This window comes from Aulonocara sp. 'chitande type north' Nkhata Bay, linkage group LG19 (genome assembly GCF_057382095.1).
Source record: "Aulonocara sp. 'chitande type north' Nkhata Bay isolate Kocher_YH1m ecotype deep benthic linkage group LG19, A_spYH_male_GT1.1, whole genome shotgun sequence".
In the NCBI taxonomy this organism is placed as follows: domain Eukaryota; kingdom Metazoa; phylum Chordata; class Actinopteri; order Cichliformes; family Cichlidae; genus Aulonocara; species Aulonocara sp. 'chitande type north' Nkhata Bay.
This window is the reverse complement of record NC_141362.1, coordinates 30,127,920-30,147,966: the sequence shown is the minus strand read 5'-3', so window position 1 is coordinate 30,147,966 and position 20,047 is coordinate 30,127,920. Positions and strand designations below refer to the sequence as shown.

At 42.3% G+C, this 20,047-nt stretch overlaps 1 protein-coding gene and 1 long non-coding RNA gene across 3 annotated transcripts; one reads left to right on the top strand and one right to left on the bottom strand.

The window, feature by feature from the left end:
- Nucleotides 1-10,241: 10,241 nt before the first annotated feature.
- LOC147307342 (uncharacterized) lies at nt 10,242-15,167 on the bottom strand. The gene is made up of 3 exons (XR_015126348.1): nt 13,773-15,167; nt 12,992-13,107; nt 10,242-10,706 (listed from the first exon to the last, which is right to left on the bottom strand). It is a non-coding gene; the product is annotated as an uncharacterized LOC147307342 (long non-coding RNA).
- On the top strand, nt 14,785-19,661 carry otx2b (orthodenticle homeobox 2b). 2 transcript variants are annotated; one of them, XM_086274256.1, is made up of 4 exons: nt 14,785-15,138; nt 17,227-17,434; nt 18,000-18,151; nt 18,656-19,661. In XM_086274256.1, exons 2-4 carry the CDS (start codon nt 17,338-17,340, stop codon nt 19,277-19,279), a joined length of 873 nt encoding a protein of 290 aa, XP_086130382.1. In that variant the 5' UTR covers nt 14,785-15,138; nt 17,227-17,337; the 3' UTR covers nt 19,280-19,661. The 2 variants fall into 2 exon arrangements, with proteins under 2 accessions (XP_086130382.1, XP_086130383.1); XM_086274257.1 differs by having other exon boundaries at nt 14,785-17,434.
- Nucleotides 19,662-20,047: the final 386 nt, after the last annotated feature.

Genomic DNA, 20,047 nt, shown 5'->3' with positions numbered 1-20,047 from the left:
GACGGCCGTCCCCACAACTCCCAGCAGTCCTCACCATAACCTCCACTGCCCCCTCCCCATCTGCAGCAGCTCCAAGAAGCCTCACCTCACAGCATATACAGGCCCAGGAGAGCAGCAAATATGTTCAGAGAAATACATGAATATCAAATCAAAGCCATTGATTTTGTCATGCTAATGTGTTGTTATAGCAAATTAAGAGATGATGTTTTATTAATAAGTTGGCGCCTACTCAGTTAGATAAAGACTGGCAGCTCAGTCTACTGCTGAACATTCACATACTAATTAGCAGCACTACAACGCTGGATTCCTGATACAATCACCTATCATGACAGTGGAGTCAGAAGACTAGGTTGAATACCTCGAATCTGCCACTGTTGGCTTCTTATGCTCTAACAAACAGCTTCAAACTTTAGCAGTGCATTTGATCAACTGTCCAAAGTGGTAACCTGAGTTGTTGGCCTTGGGGGGAAGAAACTGGGTAGGGATTAGAATAATACCTAAGTAGCTTTCTGAAAATCGAACCCTTGAGTAGGAAAAGAATATGTTGGCCTTAGGCAGAGAGTGTGACCCACGCTCTCTTGCTGAATGCTTGCACTCACATTGCTGTTTGTTCATCCAGACAGCCCACTCCATAGTTGTTTCAGTGTGACACACCAGGATGTGACAGACAGACTGACAGCGTGAGTAACTAATTGCGACAGGATGCAAAAAAAAAAAAAAAAAAGATCCCCTGAGCTTTAAGTAAATGGAAGTGGGAGAATGCCCTCATCTCCCAGCACTCCCCACCTCTCCACACACACACACAAGCACGCAGAGCACTATCCCAGCTTAGGGCATCTCTATCAGTGTTAATTAGCTGAGCAATGATTAATATAGACGCTAAATGAAGTTATTTCTTGTAATCTGTTTCCTTTGAAACATCATTCATTGTGTCAATAAAACACTGTTTGAATTCATTTAAGACAACATTGTTACAGCGAGAGGAGAGAGGTGACAGAGCTGAAAGCATGAAAATGAAGAAGAAACGCAGCGAACGTGGTCCACAAATTACAAAGTGTAACACGCGAGCCCAATTTATTAATTCACGACAGAGATTTTCTTTCATCTCGTCTGTTTGAACCAAAATGCCTGTCTTCATTTTCATTACTAACTAATATCGATTCTCACAAGAGAAGTCGATCTTCCACTACATCCACAGGTTTTCCATTTTCTACACTAAGGTTATCCAGAAAAGTCATTGAGGCAAACATTTAAACAAAACAAACAATAACATTTTGAATAATTAAAATAAAAAAAAAACAACCTGTAATTGTGTTGTGTAGTCCGTTACAGTAATCGCATCTAATTTAACAAGTCACGGTTATATTCCTGTTGCATATGAACCCACGTGACTCTACAGTCAAACTGCACTCATACCTGCACTACCACACAATCACTGCTTACATAGAAAAATGCTGAACCTTGTCTGGAAATCAGAGCAAGATGGCCTCACTTACGCAACAAGAGATAGTTTGCATCAGACGTTTTTGTGACTGGAAGTACTCTGGTGTAACCCAGGGTACCGACCAGCTACAGCGTGCAGGATGCAGGACACGTGATGACCACTTATTAGCTGTGAGTTCACCTGACTCTTACCTCAGATCATCACATTATAGCATCACGCAAACTTTCTACGAGTGAGCTGGCTGGTTGAAAAACGTTGAATCCGTCTGTATCAGATCACATGCACTGCTATTGGTTAATGTGTTGAAAACAGTGCTTTCTTTTTCTAATCAGGTGAACACGTCTAACAGATATCTTTTGTTTCAGTTTGGGCATCGATAGAATCACGTGTCCCAAAAAATAGGCCACATTAATTGGAAAAAAAAACTTAAATAAATACAAAAAGAAACCAAACAGATGCAAAAACGGAAACAGCAGGTCAACTAACAGTTTTAACAAGTATTGCAATAGAAAAATGAAATATTAATATGTAAATTTAATAAGACTTTAAACCAAACGTTTGCTTCAATTTCCACATTTTGCTTGCCATTGTGCATTGTGAGGGATTTGCGAAAGCTGCATTCAAATAAATGACAGTATACAGTGCTGTGAAAAATGTGCTCCCTTTCTGATTTCTTAGATCAATCGATAAAGATTCGTTGTCAGTTCCCATATGGAAAAGAAATAGTAAAAACATATATGATTTACTCATGAAAGTGGCCACTTTCTCATTACTTTCATATTTTTTTTTAGTAAGTATACAAAACATACAAGTTTCATTATATAATTTTTCATGGGATCTTATATGTGCTTTCACTCTTGTATGCTTTTCATACAAGTTTCATACAAGACAGATACAAACTTTATAAGATTTATATATATCTTTTCCATATGGGTTAATCTGATGATTGATTGCAGTTCTTGCTACCGAGGGTGGCATGACTAGTTGTTAGGTTTAGGGGGCAATTGCTTTTTTACACAGGGCCAAGTAGGTTTGGATCATTTTTTTCCTTAATAAATATAAATCATAATTTAAAAACTCCATATTGTATTTACTTAAAATTTCAACCTACCTCTCTGCATTAGTAACATCTCGCACATTGTTCCCCACAATCACTCTTTTCTCCTATTCTAATTTGTTGGATGAGAGGAAACCAAATTATAACATTGCAAGAAGATGCAGGGCACTAAAATACTGAGGAACACAGTAGGCTGCTGACAGCTAGTTAACAAACAGTGACTCCATTCATTAAGTTCATTTAAAAAAATATAGCAAAGCTACAACAATATGTATCAAACAGCTCAGAGGAACCTTATATACTTGCCATGGTGTGATGGCCCAGGAGAATGGGTCTTAGGTTTGTCTGCTTCAGTGCTATTAAAGAAAATGCGTAATGGGTGAAGCAAAACTTTGGCCACTGGAGGCAGCGTGGCACAAAGACTCTTAATCAAACTTCCCAAGGTTTCAGCTTTCTTTTAAATCAAGAGCAGCAATCAGTAGATTAAACTGTAGCCACTGTTAGACTCTCTGTGCCTGATTTTCTCCTCCTCTGTCTCTCATCATTACCGCTATCTGATGACCTCTCTTCTATGGATGGCACAAGAGCAGGCACTGACAGCTTCATAATTCTCCTGACAAACAGCTCAGTAAATGATCACTTTGCCACTACGATAAGTGCCAGAGTGGATGTAAAGCGCACAGCCCCAGGAATGAAGCCAGAATTTAATTTCTGGCAGCTGTGTGCCCATCGAGATATACTCTTATTAAGAAAAGAAAGCTGGTAATTTTAGATACAAGCGGAGTAAATGCACAGACAACTAATGGAGGCCTATTTCGCCCCTCTTTTTGGGCTAGCAGAATCTAATCTCAGCCTATTGTCAAGATGGACAGAGAGTCTAATCACTCTTAACCTTGTATCAGTGCCATAACCCCTTCTTTTTCTTTGCCCCCCAACAATTTTAAAATGATCTTAACATAATAACGGGACTTTTTTGCATCCCAGTGACTGCACCTTCTTCCAGAATCACCACGGCTAATGGGATCTAATCTATACAATAAGGGACATTAATATATATGCAAATCAGATGCAGCTACATCTCTCGCAGAGGAGACGGAGCCAGTTGGCACACACTTGTATCATTTCTGTCACATGTGTCACTTAGTTGTTAATTACTGTTAACATTCCTAAAATGCAAATATGCAGTTCTGCAAATACCGCAGCACATGTATCCTTAAGTAATAATGCTCTGAGAAGAAAAAGACCCCTTCCCCCCTTGAAGGTCCAGCAGTGTGGGGGGAATTTGAAGCGTTGGGGGGTTGAGGCTGCAGGTCGGCTGTTCAAAGCCACTCCGTGCATTGTTGGGCAGTAGGGGATTAGGTCTCTCCAGGCTGCAGAATTTGCTTTCTAATTAAAAGGGATAAGATGTAGAAAAATAGTGAGAGGCATTACTACTGTAGAAAAGAAAAGGGGTGGAAAGAGCAATGGTGAAAAGGAGGAATAGAAGTTTGTAGTGTAACCACTGGTGCTTGATCACAAGACTGGGCAAGAGTTACCAACCTCTTGTAGCTCTGGCCTCCATCTCATCAACTTGCACACTTTAACCTCGAAACTAAATATTTGTGTTATTGTTTTCCTTTTCCAACACGGAGAAAGCAACTTGTCACATTCACACACCAGCTTTTCTATGATTTAAGCAAATAATATAGTGTATAATGTGCTGTGGTTCCCCTCTGTTTCCAGTTCCAAATCTTTAATACTTTACTCCTTTTCTGAGGGAAGTATTACAATTTTTAAAACACTACTCGTTCATCTTAAGACAAAGTATGTAACCTTTATAAATACTGTGTATGAACCAATCAAAATTAAAACCACGTTGAAGTACAGCATTTAAAGTTCAGACTTTCTGAAGGAGTACTTTTTAAAGTAGATTTTGCTGATAATACGTCTGCAGTTTTAAATCTTAAATCAGACATGATCAGTGATGAGTTGGGTCAAAAAATAAATACATAACTAAAAGCTTTTTCAGACTACTGAAACACTTCATTTGAGCAACTTAACTGTTTATTGCTGAACCCAGGGGGGCTGCTCTATGACCCAGCATGTGGTTTTATTTAACCCTTTACTCCACCCCTTTTGTCAGCATGCTGCTGTTTTGGTACCCTGTCCTCCAGCAGGGGTGCAGTGCTCCCCGGGCACCTTACAAACGAACCCTGAGTTTAAAGCATACAGAGGACTGATTCCCTTTCCCCCCCAATCCCCAGGAGGTTAACGACATGCCAACGACAAGCCAGTGGAGAGTGTGGTCTCCACCTCGCTCTCCTCCCCTCTTGGCCAACGCATGCACTGGAGTTTTGTGGTCGTTCTGCACCAGCACCAAAACCCCTCTGAAATCTCCAAGAACTAGAAAGTCCATCTCAAACTGAGCTCATTTCCTGGTAGTGTCTGGTTGCTGAAGCATCTCCACACCACCTCCTCCTCTATTTTAACCAAGCTCCATGTAGATCTCACCTTTTGCTCCCAGGCAATCTGATCCTATTTGGAGTGTGTGACGAGGGCTATTCTCCATCACCTCACTGATCAAGAGCTCCCCCTGTAAAGCGGGCCCAGGGATGAGCAGGTACAGATTTGGGGAGATGAGGGAGAGGGGCATGTAGTGAAAGAATCTGCAGTGAGCCAAGGAGAAGATTAAACGGCAGCTAACCATCAGCACCCCACTCTTCTCCCCCCGCTTGCTTCTCCTCTCTACCTCACTGGTGTCCTGCGGGGAGACGGGGGGGCTTCCAGGGGGGAGGGAGGCGAGCATGAAAGCAGGAGGGAGGCCAGTGGCACAGTGGTAGCTGAGCCATCTTGTCATCATAGCAGGACAAGCATATTCAACCATGTCCTCTGTCCCCTCCCATCTTATTTCAGACACTCTGTTGACCTCCACTGAAATCCATCAAAACCTCTCTCTCGGCCCCTGCCCACCCCCTTGTTGGAAGAGTGCTCTCCGCTGGTGCCTTTTCTTTTTTAAAGGGCAGAGATGAGTCCCAGGCTCTGCAGTCTTTCCAGGCGTCCAAATTAATTTGCGTCTGGGCAGCAACATAAGCAGCACGGGGCTATTTGATGAGAGTGTAGGGCAATGACATGCACTGGCAGTCATGCCTTGATCTCTTGCTTTCTTTCCTTGTCACTTTCCACCTAACCTTAATGCCAGATTCATGCCAGTCTAATCCACATGGGTGGCACACAAACCAAACCTTGTGTGTCTTAGTGGAGTAAAATCCAGTGCAGCTGAAAAGACACTTTCAAATTTCCGCTTTTGTGCACGTATCAAATATCTTTCTTGATCAAAGCGTAAATGACCGATCTACTAAGACTACCATTAAAAGTGCACCAATCATAAAGTGCATTGTCCTCACGGCAAATAAAATGAGCCATTTCTTAAAAATCCCTCTGCTAATTTCCTGATCAGTACCTCAAGAACAGATCCGTTTCACAACAATAAACACACTAAGGACATCTACAAAACAGCATTCCTTTAGTTTGATAAATGGATGTCAAAGTGAACTTAATGCAATTTGACATGCATTTGAAGTTGTGATCCAAAAAGGGGACCACAGCTAATGCCTAATTAGCATCATTAAATAATAAAGCAACTTAGACTAATAATTATTGCATGTACCCATTCTACCACTTGCACTGACAATTAACCTTTCTCAACTGGTGATTCGCAATTTGAGTAAATCCTGTTATCAGCAAATATAACACATGGCACGCACACACAAATGTGTTTCAAACACCACTCAAGGAAATCTATGCAGTGTTTACGGTCGGGAAGCAGAACAACAAAACAAACAGCAGATATCCACTTTCAGTAAACACCACCCAACCACTTAGTATCTTCCCAGTGGCTGGAGGGGGTGGGGAATCAACTTTAGGTGGCTGCTGCGAATGTCATTGAACTACTTGTGTTTACGCAGGCTTAATATTGCCTTGACAAGGTCTCTTTAAACACACAAGGAACGCTTCGGAATATATCAGCCCACCCGAGGGTTTAATTTTATAAATGCCTGCTGCTGCTGTTAGCAATATTTGACAAGTAATGTTTTCCAGCCTGAAGAGAAGTAGTTGAATTTAAGAAACACGGGAGGCGGGGAACCTCGCAAAAGTGCACTCGTCTCTGGTGCCGCTGACCACAATTCTGGCCAAATCTCTGATATTAGCTCACTGAAGCCAAAAACACGATTACCCAGAGACAACATAAAGGTGAAAAGATTCAGGATTGAGCACTCTCCCAAAATGTCTCTCCCTCATCCCAATTTGGCAGCACTTGGCTTGTTGCCCACTCACATTGTGTGGACGGCCCTGCCACTGTTGCCATGGGGATGTGTGGACCTGCACAGGGCCCTGAAGGCAGAACGGCCTGGTGGTGAGGTGGGGGTTATCATCAGCAGCAGACTACACTGGGCCCCCATCCAGAGGCCTGGGTGCAGGAGAAGCTGCGAGGCAGTGGAGGCACCTCCTAAGCTCCGCAGGGCCTCTCTTCCTGGGGGATTCTGCTGTTTCAAACCCAGCAGAGGATCTGAGATGCTACTCAGTAGCGCAGGGCTCCGGCCTGTCCACTGGGGGTCTGCTGCCTGACTCCCGTAAGCCTGGTCCAGACGGGGTGGGCTACAGTGGGAAGGGGCCAGGCCAGGCGAGCTGGACTGCGGCCCAGTGCGGTGACTGCCTGTCTGCCCAGGCGCTGGGCCACGCTGCCACTCCTCCCTGGGCTCGTGCCCCTGCACTTGGATTTCAAAGGGATGTGACAGGGGGGATTGGCTTTCCCTCTCCATTGCAGGATCTCTGCCCCACCAACAGCTTCTCCGGTGCCCCCCCCCCTCTAAAAAAAAAAAACAGCTTTCAGTCCTCAATTTCTCCCAGCCCCCAAATGCCCCTCCAACAGCTTTTCTGTTTCAGCCCTGAACTTAGACTCCCTCTCACACTGTGCCATTCCCACCACTGCTGCCTCACATTTGGGAGGAGAAGGGGGAGGTTGAGTTGCTACACTGCACCCATCTGCCCCATGTCTTTCCATGCTGTGGACCATGATGCTGCAGCATGGCTCTCTGGGCGCCGTAAAGACTTTGGCAAGTACACTGGGCCTTCAAGCGCCCCTCCTCCTTTGTACTCCATCTCCGCCACATGTACACACTGGTGCACACCATCTGATTTCAAATTTACTTACGCAAAAACACGAATACATCCAATCACGTTCAAGTGATGAATGTCCACTAAGACAGATGGATGATTTGCATGGTAAATAATGGGAAACATCTCTAAATGTGCTGATTATAAACTGTTGAAGCTACTTTGGTTATGCCCGCTGAACCTGAAAAGATCGAAGTCAGATGCGGTGCCACAGTGTCTGTGTGGCAACCAGCTCATTCAGCAACTGGCCCATCATCAGTAATCATCCTACGAAACCAAAATGACACTGACAGGCTGCGTTTCAATTGGCTGAGATATGCTTTTCTGTCTCTCGCTCTCATTTTAGGTTTCTCTCTTCATTGCTCTCTGCATGGCATTTCTCTGGCAGGTCAACCAGTGAAATTCCTCCCCTCTTGGTCTCAGCATTCCCGCAGCCCACCTCCCTAACTGGGCAGTGTGGAGTGGCTGGTTTAGGGTAGCATGGCAGTTCCCCAAAGCTGGTCTCGAGCTACAGCTACAACTCCAGCCCACAACACATTCCTCCAGCAGCTGACCAGTCCCCCCAGCAACCAGGAGTGAGGTGAAGAGAGGAGATGAGGCTTTGTAGTGGTGCTATGTTATTGCCTAGAGATCTAAATGAGTATTATGCTGTTAAAGAAATACAAGGAACACCTTTTTGTGCACAGCTTACCCTCATCAACATTCTCATCACTTTTTTGAACAGCTCTCAGATCATCTTAAATGATCTGTTTCTTTCTACTTCTAAACAAAAGGTTCAGCTTAGTGAAAAGCCTCCTCACTGGTTCACTGATGCTCAACAAGGTACTGATGTTTCTCAGCACGTTAACAGGCTGCACTCTCCTCCACATCTCCATCCTTTGCGAGGATGTGAAGGGGCTGCACATCACAGGCTATCTATCCAAAGCTACTCCTGGACAGCTCAAGCAGCAGTAGGACGGGAGCCGGACGGTCCCCTCCTCCGCTCCCTCCTACTTCTCCCCCAAGCCGAGCCAGACGCTGTGTTTACTCTCCTAATTACAGGGGAGGGGCCGGCTGACAGGCGAGCCATCACAGATTCCCCACAGGCCCAGGGCTGGGAACGCTACAGACACCCGCCGCTGTCTCCCAAATGTGAAGGCAATGTCCAACTGTCACTGGGGAGCCTTCACTGGCAAAACCCAAGAGCCCAAAGAGAGATATTAAAGACATGAGAGGAATTGGCAGAGTTGGCACTGACAGGGGGTACGCTTGAGAAGTCGAAGTGGGGGACTGGGGGCATCGCCAAAGTGTCATTCAAAACAAAGTGGGGTTTGGACAGGGCACAAATACTCATTTACTTACACACACTCACAAACACACACACACAGCTCTCGCTCTTATCAATCCAAGGCGGGAGAGTTACACACACCAGACACAAAATTCAAGTAGTGGAGCCCCCAAAATATATGTTCACACAGAAGTTCACTCCCTTTGGGCTCCTTCTGGAGCATCTGGCCAACAGCTATCGATTCTGCAAGTACACATCGCTCATTTTGGATGGTGAAGGATGATAAGCATCCACCTCGGCTCCTGCTTTGCTCCGCTTATTGTTTCTCTTCCTTTATCTGTTTGATCGTGACTTTCCAGATTAATCTCCTGAAAGGGGGGAAAGGTTCTCTATCGACATTTTATACGAGAGGGCAAAAGCAGTGAGAAAGAGCTAAATTTGGAGGCATCAGAAGTAGCCTGGAGCTGATACGTAACTTACAATTCCAAAGATGTTCTTTAGTAGGAGACCTGTCAGTATTTGACTTATCATTAAGGACCTTTATAGAATTTAAAAAGGAATATTTTTCTATGTCATAAAACATGCTTGGAGAGATTTCTGCATATTACACAACTGGCTTGCTACAAATATAAAATGCTGTAGTTGCACAGTTTTCTACTCAACTGCAATAAAATGTGCAGCCCAGTGTGCTAATGTATGACTGCGGCTTCTATAAAATATACAGCAAGTTTAATAAACTGTACCTACAGTGTGTGTGTGTGTGTGTGTGTGTGTGTGTGTGTGTGTGTGTGTGTGTGTGTGTGTGTGTGTGTGTGTGTGTGTGTGTACACTAACCCTCCTCCCAGGGAGGTATAATCCACTAGAGGTTGAAATGCTCCAGTGCTGTTGGGGGTCTGAGAGAATCGCTCTGGAAGCATGGTGCCTCACCCTATCACATATTCAGGTCAAATAAACAAACAAAAAAAATTGTTAAGAGAAAGGTTAAAACTGAAGAATTGTCTCTTCGCCGGCTCTGAGATCGCCTCCCCCATTCCCCGTGGGCAACACACACACCTCACCCCCAAGAGGCAAGACAAGAAAACCATTTGATAAATCATGAATAGTCACAGTTGTGCAAGTGCTGTGACCATTTCTAAAATTTATTATGGGGATTACACACAAAATCACACAATGTAACATTTCCAAATGTGTTATGAATGCTTCCCAGAATCCAATTCAAATCCTAGGTTACCAAATAAGCCTGAACAAATCCCCCACATTGAGTTCTTCCACCTTTGAAGACTTGAGAGGTCCGGTCTGCAGGGCAGGTTTTACCACGCCACGCAGACACCTCAGCAGCACACAGAGAAGAGGGCTAGGTGAAAGGAGAGGGTGGGAAAAGGAGAGCATAGTGGTGCTCTTACAGTGATGGCAACATAAATGTCTTTATTTGCATATTAACCTTGAATTAATTGCAAGTCACAAAATAAACAGAGGCGTGTCGATAAATAAAATTGGTTTAATTTTTCTCCAATGATACAAAAATAAAACATCAACTGAGCATCGTGTCAACTTGTAAAAAGAGCACAGATGCTATAAAAAGCAATGAGTGATGTGTCTTTGTGGCGAGACTGATAGTGTGAAGACGAGAGTTCATTCAGTCAGAGTTAACCTTGAGGCAGCAGAGTCCTCTCCCTCCTTGTTTGTCCTTGTCGGCTTTCCACCAGACTCGACTTTGTCTCCTCAGAGATGATCTGAAGGCGAGTGTGTGTTTAATTGCATCTGTTTTGTTTGTTGGCAAACTCCTGCGTGAAACACAACACAAACATTTATGGCAGCAATTAAAAGACATGTCATATTAATGGAAAGAACGAACTTGGCAAACACACACACACAGACACACACACACACACACACACACACACACACACAGAGCCGTGCCATTATGGCGGCACAGCATTTGAATTTATGGAGAAATGTGTGGGAAAGAAAGCCCAAAATTTCCCAAGTTTAGCGCCAGCTTGAAAACTGGAGCACAGACTTATTCGACAGCGTGCCCGTCTCTGAAATTATTTAAACAGAACTTTCAGCCTAAATTCAACTTATAAAACTGCACATGCTTAAGGAGATCAACGTGCCTTGTGTGCCTCCGTGTTAGCAAACTCTTCCCAAACAGACACTGAATGGGGTTCTGCCCCTTTAATCCCCGGGGAGGGGACTGGATGTGTTTTGATGACCTCTGGGGTCACTTACATGTTACATTACACAAAGGTTTAGCTCTTTTGTGATAAGGGAAGAGTGCGGGGAAAGCCCTCTGTTTAGGCATCTTGCTCACTATGCAGTTGTTGCAGCAGCAGCAGTGGTTGCATGTATCCATCAAACCTGCCAGGCTAATTAAAATACAGCTTGTGATTATCCTTCTCCAGCTCATCTTTCTCTCTTTCTTCCTCTCTCTCTGTCACCCACACACTCACAACCAAAAAAAAGAAAGAAAGGGAAAAAAAGAAAAACACACACACACACCAAATATCTAGCTACAGTAATTACTGCCTGCATCATTGATAAACAATAGAGTTTAACCTCAATCATTACATTAACTTAACTCTTAGCTGCGATAAAAACAATTTGAAATAAAGTAGTTTAAAACTTCATTACTACATTTACATAACAATCCTATTTTTATTTCGTTTTTTTGGCAGTTGAATGATATCTGGATGGATGGTAATAGTTTTAATTCTATAAAGTAATATTTCTGTTGGTTTATACATAATAACTTTGTGTATTTAATAAAGAGGGGAGAAAAAAACTAGAGCATGTTAGCAGAAGTAATATTGAACGATAAAGGCTGACTGAAGTGTAATCAACCTTTCCTGGGGGTAAATTTGAAATCCTATGTGCAGAAGGAAAGGCTCTTCTTGACATTACAGATTATCATTTTATATGAATGCTTTGCATGATTTTGTTCCCATTTTAAGTCTCTTTTTAAGCTGAGAATGAAATCCACCAACACATTCCTCGTATTCAGCCATGCGAATATGAAACTATAGGTGGGAAAAGAGAAGCGAAAGAGATGCGAGAAAAGCTGTTTTGATGGCAAATATGTTATTTGAAATTAAGGAAATTTACAAGCACCTTTTTTCCTCTTTTTTTTTTTTGTTTTTTTTTTTAAGTGCGTTCATGTATTCTATAATGTGTTGATTATTTCTTTTCCACGCCTGGATAAAGCACAGAGCAGTGAAATAGGGGTCTGTATTGCCTGTAATTATCCAATCTTAAAAATGCGATTTTCCCCCCCCTATCAAACAAGGGTCAAACATCCAGGGCCTGCGCAGTGCGTTTGAAAAGATGCATGGCTACGCATTAACTGTAGAAATCACAGATTGGAGCGGGCCTGGTGAAATCCTCACCCTCAGGTTGAGTGTAGCAGAGGCGGAGATAAAAGCAGTCGTCGTCAATTAGCCGGGAGTCAGTGGGAGCGCTGCTCGCCAGAGGCGTTTAACTCCTTCTCCTTTTAAACGTCCTTTTAAGATACAAAGTCCCCGAGGAGGGCCAAGCTTTACAGTTTAATAAATTATTTAGCAATTTAAACGGTGAGATCCAGCAGATAACAGCACAAGGCGTCATCATTTTTCACGCAGTTTGAGACCCTCTGCATGCAGCTGCCAAACATAAGGAAACATTAATAAAATATTTTTTTAAATTAAGGTTTTACTGTCAAACTGTTTTTGGTTGTTTTGTTTTTTGTTATTTGTTATTTAGGCGTGCACATTGTAACAGTCACAAGCACACCCTCGTGTGAAATAATGTGAAACCTCAAGAAAGTGCAGGACTTCATTCATACTTTGTGCGCTATGATGATTTTTGCTATGTTTTAGTAATAAAGCAAACAGCAACACAATTTTAAAAAAATACTTATCAAACAGTTAATTATTCCACCCGTTTAAATTTGCCTCTACGTGATAAGTTAAGTGATTAATAGACTCCTTTTCGAATAGATGAGGCAGTTCCTCTTAATCTTTCAAGAATAAAAATAAAAAATAAGCACGAGTTGCAAAAGAAAGAAAGAAAGAAAGAAAGAAAGAAAGGTTACCTGAATGTGTCGCAGCTCCTGTTTCTCAAACATCTCCCAACTTTTCTCCCCTCGGCTGTGCTGTTAAAAGAAATCCAGCTTCGTGATCCACACCGCCGCTTCCCCACGATCGAAATCTGTCAACAGAGATGTCACTGAGTTTTGCAAAGTTGATAAGGTGTGCTGTGCGTCAGACTGTGTGAGCTCCAGAGGCTGAGCGAGAACCGGTACTCTCGGCAGCTGTCACTGCACCTTTGACTCCGGCCTTGCACACGAGCCACGGAGAGAGGCAAGCGACGAGTCATAAAAGCCCACGGTCTGTCTGTGTTTATAAATCTAAATCAATATTCAAATCTGTTTGAAGTGGAGCGGGTGTGTCCGTGCAAGCGCACAGTGTGTGTGTGTGTGTGTGTGTGTGTGTGTGTGTGTGTGTGTGTGTGTGTGTGTGTGTGTGTGTGTGTGTGTGTGTAGGTGTTACACAAAGCCTCTTAAGATGATACATTTACCAAGCCGTGACAAAAACCCTCGGCATATTATTTTGAGATGGGCACGCAGGTTCAAAATTCAAGTGACGTAGAGGAGGCTTATGTGTCCCTTGCAGCTTGTTGGTCTTCCAGTAAATATGAAATAACATCAACCCTGCACTAAGTAGCTGTTACTAGGTAAAGACAAAGGGAATAAATAAATAAATAAATAAATAAATAAATAAATAAATAAATAAATAAATAGTTAATATTATTATTATTATTAAATCTACTAAAATGCACTTTCGGCACATGAAACAGAATTAAAAGAGGCCTACCTTCATATTCAGAAGTCTGTTTCTCTTCGAGCACATCTTCCTCCTGCAGGAACCGTTTCAAGTGCAGTCAGTGAAAAGTCGTTCCGCACGTCGCCAAACGGAGAAGCTTTTTTTGTGTGTGTAATTGCATGGCTGGCTGTACCCCGCAGGTGCGGTGGCTGCGAGTCCCCAAGTGCTCAGGTGTCTCCCCGGTGGGAACCCACCTGGAAATATTGTTTGTACATTTCGGTGCAGGGCCTGCAGCGGGCTGACGGTAGCAGACTGGCTGCTCGGTGGATGGGAGGACAGTTTTAAGGAAATAAGTCGCTCTAAATCCCCCTTTTTTTACGACGTGCTGGAATGTGAGAGGACGGTGCAGCCTTGAAGCTCCGCTTTGGTCCCCCATTTTTTTTTTGTTGTTGTTGTTTTTTTTAGGGTTTATTTGTTGTTGTTTTGGGGGTTTTCCTACATATTTAATTCTACTTATATTTCCCGGTCTTCTTCTGCAGATTAATCTGGTGCCTCAACAGAGATGATAAAACATTTTATAATCGACTTTTAATATTGATCGGTTGTCTGGAAGCTTTCGTGATATTATTCTATAAAACATCGGTGGTTGTATTTAAACTGGTAAAGTAAAGACGAGAGTGTGAAATTATTAACGCTTAAAAAGAGTTTCCCACTAAAATACTCGACATACATTAAACGCTCTGAGAAGTCTTTATTTTTCGGATATGTTTCGCCTCTCGCCCCCCTTTTTTATTTATAAATTATCTCTTACTTTAATGCTTCCTTTGATGTCATGAAAAAATATAATAAAATGAGAAATAAACTGACTTTTCTTTGCTTTAAACTCCTTCCACCTCTCATCATCCAACGGCGTACCGTTTATTTATTATCAGTGTGCCCTCTCTGCGGTGGGATGGGGATGTTGTCAGTCGCCCTCTCGCTGCCATTGGCTGAAGACTGTGCGTCAAAAAAAAAAGTAGCTGGAGACATTTGTTTCCCAGAAAGGAAAAAAAAAACCCTCCCCACCAGTGTGAGAGACGGAGACAGAGACAGACCTCAGCTCAGTCCTGCGGCTCCCATTGGCTGGCACTTTGTACAAAATCTAACTCAAACCACTTCACTCACAACACACCAACAAATCCTAAAGGCGTACATGCAGCCTCCCTCCTTCACTCCGCCGCTGTCGCAACGCTTCAGAACCTCATGTAGGCGCTCAACGCTTAACTTTTATCTCCAGTGAAGACGGCTGCTCCTGCTCTGCTCGGGTTTGTGATATTCTCCTTTTATGCGACAGGACGTCGTCGATTTCTACTGACTTTTATTATTTCTCCCGGAGGACACCAAGTAGACAAAGAATTTTCCAGTCATCCCTGCCAAGGTAAGTTCAGCTTTATTATTATTATTATTATTATTATTATTATTATTATTATTATTACACTACCGAAATTTAGTTAAAACCTGCAATTCCTCACCTGATCACTTCCTCGCCTAATCGTTTTCTTTAGAAGAGGAAGCAAAACGTTTCAACTGGTGCTAAAATAAAAACCCACGAAGACTCTAAAAGAGATCCCAGCGAGGAGGTTTCAGGTTATTTGTTGGCATTAAATATGCCGTCTTAAACCCAGGCTGTCACTGATTTTATGTGTGCACAAATACGGGTGCAATAGGTGCACACAACAAACTGATTTATTATATTAAAGAAAAGAAAAGAAAAGAAAAGAAAAGAAAAGAAAAGAAAAGAAAAGAAAAAACGGAAATATTGTAAATCACATCAGTAAATCAGTAACTGATAAAATTACATTGTGATAGCTTCTGATACTGAAAACAAGACCAGACTCAGCGCTGGGCTGAAGTTCTCTTGATGTAATAATGGGCTTTTAAATAATTAATTGATTCCTGGAGGTCATATTTTACCAATTTCACACTCACTCACTGATCCAGGACTGCTACAAGGGCGTCTATCCATGTTTACTGAGTTAAGTTTCAGACAAAAATTTCCCACACATACACACACACTGCACTCGTGTATTCTGCGTAAATTAATACAGGATAAGGGCAGCAAAAATAGGAAACTGTGGAGGCGTCCAGGCTGAAAGGTTCACCGGAAAAAAAGAAGAAGAAAAGAAGGAACATTCGGGCCTGCTACTGAAAATTATTCCTGGGCCTCCTCTGTCTTCTAGCTCTCCTTTGCCTCGGAAAATAAATAATTCATAAGACAATAAACCAACACTTCATTTGGATGGATCCTGTTTGGGGAGGGGGGGTCACAATTAGGAGTTTAGCTCAATCAAGCAAATATCTACGAGAGTTTAATTTCTTTACTTTTGCTGATACTTTATGCTTTTTTCCTACTTTATATCAGCAAATTTGCGATGAAATCATAATTAACGCACGAGGATTTGCAGGAAAGAAATATAAAGAAAGAGAGCCGGGTTTGCTTTGCAGGAAGCTCTGTGGACTCACACCAAACTGCAGCTCGGTTAGCTGCCACCTGGATCGCCTCGTTAAATTACGAAGAAAAAAAACCCATTTCTGATAATTAATTATTGGACAAAGTAATTATTATCGAGCGTGTGTGCGCGCAATTGGTTGACGGGTGTGTTTTAAGTGTGACAGATTGGGATGAGGGGGTTAAAACCGTTGGATATTGAAAAGAAAAAAAATGCAACTAATCAAGAGGCTCAGTGGGGATAACGCGTGAGGTTCACTGAAGTTGAAGTGACAGCAGTCAAAATTTACCAAGGAGCAAATTTGTTTATTTAAAAGAACTGCAAAAAAAATGTGTATCGAGAAAGCATGTGTCCATTTTTCTTTCACTGGTTCAATATTTTAAAATGATCTCCTTCTTACATAAAAATAACACAATTTATTCACTAAACGAACCTGAAAATTCAGTAATTTTTACTCTAAATCACATCAATATGGGCGCATATTAATCTTCATCATAAAAATGTAACGTTGACTGTGTGCTTTGTCAGACTAAACGGACTCAGACGTTTTAGTAACAATCAGTTCAACTTCAGCTGTTTTTCTTCTCATCCAATCGATTATTACATACATACAATCTAATGTTAACATAAACTAAATAATATTCAAAAATAAAAATAAAGTTAGTTCCTAATAAAATAGATAATTTGCCAGCAACTTTTATTTATTTTTAGCTTTTATTTTGAAGAGATTTATCTTCAATTCATGGTGTTTACTGTATAAAGGAGATAGTGGCTTTAACCTGTTGCAATCACAGTGCTCCTTTCTTTTTATTCGTTTTTTTTTTTTTATCTTAATCGTGGGAGGGCGTGTGGGGGTTGCAAAGATGAGGACAGCTGGAGAAGTGGCTCGTGCTTTTTGAGGAGAGCCATGCGCTCTGGAAAGGACTTATTTCGCCACAGCGTCACGTAAATAGAGCCAATATCACTTCACGAGAATATCCGTCTTCCTCTTCTTTTCTTCTTCTTCTTTTAAACAGGTGCCAGGTGTAATACGGACCACACGGCGAACAGAGGACACCGAATACTCCTCGGGAGCTCCATCAATTTTCAAAATTTTCTCCAACTTCAGCACTCAGACAAACATTAGCATGATGTCGTATCTAAAGCAACCACCTTACACAGTTAATGGCCTCAGCTTAACTACTTCCGGCATGGATCTTTTACATCCATCAGTGGGCTATCCAGGTATGTTTAACCTCTTTGAAAATTAAATAAGATGTGATCACACAGCCTGAAAATGACTTAGGGCTCCTTGCTATTATGTTACAGCAATTAACCAGCCCTTCATATACCTTTTTAATTCACGAATTATTATTGCGTGTATTATTATTGTTATTCTTTCTTTTTTTAAAAGGAAAACAAATATGAAAAATAAATACATTTATTAGACTGACCAGACCAATACAAACAAAAGGTGATGGAAAGTAGTCTACAGAAAACTTCTAGCGCACACAGCTTGGAGTGAGGACTAATCCTCAAGTCTCTCCGTGTGTGATTTTATTTTTAGATGTGGCTCCAGAGGAAATTACTGGCAAATTACTTTGATGTTTGCATTAAATTTTTTGGCACGTTAGACTCAAAGATGTCAAGTGCTACAATTTGCCACCGGGTTTTTTTTGTTTTTTGTTTTTTTTACTCTCACAGGACTCCTGCGTAATTAGTTTCAAATTTGCCTTTGATGACTTTTTTAAAATTGTACATGTATACATAAATAACCTATGCGATTTTTTTGTTTCTCTTGCACTTACAGCCACTCCACGGAAGCAGAGGCGAGAACGGACTACTTTTACGCGCGCACAGCTCGACGTTTTGGAGGCGTTATTTGCTAAAACTCGGTATCCTGATATATTCATGCGCGAAGAGGTAGCGCTGAAAATCAATCTACCTGAATCCCGGGTACAGGTGAGTCAACTGAAGCCAAGGCATATTTAAAATATTGTTATATATTGTAGAATGAAAAAAGTGGCTTTGTTATTTTTTATTTTAATTTGAGAAGCATCAAACGAAACATTTCACTCTGGAACCTGTAAAGTATTTTAGTATTTTAAATAAATAGTATTTTACCTGTACTTGTATTTGATTTAATCTGGGGAAAATATATTTCTAACTCATTTGAAAGGAAACACAAGCATAAAAAAATTATTTTTTATTTTATTTTATTTATTTTTTGCTTTATATGTACTCTAAAACGCCCCCCACCTCACCCCGAACAGCAATATATTTACCGTGTTTTATAATATTTCAGTTATTAGGACTGTTCCAATTACGTTTAAATAATTTTACTGGGGCAAAAAAGCCTTTTTATACATATATATAGCCCCTTTCCTATTTTAAACGGTTAGTATAGCTTGGTTAGTATTTATGGGGACATTGTAATGAATGTGTTCAATTATGTTCCTGCTTTAGGTCTGGTTTAAAAACCGGCGGGCAAAGTGTCGCCAGCAGCAGCAGCAGCAGCAGAATGGGGGGCAGAACAAAGTGCGACCTGCCAAAAAGAAAAGTTCCCCAACCAGAGAAGTGAGCTCGGAAAGCGGGGCCAGCGGCCAGTTCACACCCCCCACCAGCACCACCACGGTCCCCGCCATCTCTACCAGCACCGCGCCAGTGTCCATATGGAGTCCGGCGTCCATTTCTCCCCTCTCAGATCCCTTATCTACCTCCTCCTCTTGCATGCAGAGGTCTTATCCCATGACCTACACACAGGCCTCGGGCTACAGCCAGGGCTACGCCGGGTCGACATCCTACTTCGGGGGTATGGACTGCGGCTCTTACCTCACTCCCATGCACCACCAGTTGTCAGGCCCGGGGTCAACTCTCAGTCCGATGAGCACAAACGCAGTCACAAGCCATCTGAACCAGTCCCCGGCGTCCCTCTCCACCCAGGGATACGGGACGTCCGGCCTGGGCTTCAACTCCACAGCAGACTGCTTGGATTATAAGGACCAAGCGGCATCGTGGAAGCTGAACTTCAATGCCGATTGCTTGGATTATAAGGATCAAACGTCCTCGTGGAAATTCCAGGTCCTGTGAACCGAGCAATCAGCTATCAAAAAGTGCACAAACAGTGACGATCACACGAGACACAGCGCTGCCATCCCTCAACAGAACACTTCAGACTGGGTAAAAACGTGAGCCTGGTACACCGAGGCAGGGCTCTCAGGGGGGCCTCTAGTTTTTGGCATGATGGTCTTTGGTCCTCCTAGAGGAGAAGTTAATGTATTTTAGCACTGGCAAAGAGATTTCCCCTCTCCCGTTTATTCACCGGTTGTAGCCCTTCTTTATCTGTCAGTGCGTACCTATGTGCGTAAAAAACAGACAAACAAACAAAAAAACACCACCTGTTGAGGACGTCACAGAGTGGACTCAGAAAGAAAAACACACCACAGCCACGGAAGTAAAAGAACAAAACTCAAGTTAATAGTCCTGCTGAAGTGCTCGGGATGGACAGACCTTCTTAAAGCTTCTTAAACAACTTTGCCGCCCTGCCGGCAGAGTGTGTGACACGAGGATGGCGTGTGGACATGGATGCACTACTTTATTTAAGAAAAAAAAGTGTTTATAAGGAATCAATATGTAGTTTCTAAGAGACAATCAGTGTGCGTCTTATATAAATGGTACATATGTGGTTTCTTTTTCTTTCTTTTTTTATCTGTGCTAGCCTTCGAAACTGTGATCTGTTGTATTGTATGCAATTTGTGAGCCCCCCCTCCCCCTCGCATTGGACTCTCTGCTGTGATTTTATTAGATTTCTAACTTTTTCGTTTTCTTTCGTTTTTGTTTCTTTTGGGGTTTTTTCAC

What these genes read in the sequence shown, in the direction of transcription:
- otx2b (XM_086274256.1), top strand. Translation starts at nt 17,338, where the DNA reads ATGATGTCGTATCTAAAGCAACCACCTTACACAGTTAATGGCCTCAGC. An exon ending in TCCATCAGTGGGCTATCCAG is followed by an intron (nt 17,435 to 17,999) that starts GTATGTTTAACC and finishes TTGCACTTACAG; the next exon opens with CCACTCCACGGAAGCAGAGG. An exon ending in TACCTGAATCCCGGGTACAG is followed by an intron (nt 18,152 to 18,655) that starts GTGAGTCAACTG and finishes TTCCTGCTTTAG; the next exon opens with GTCTGGTTTAAAAACCGGCG.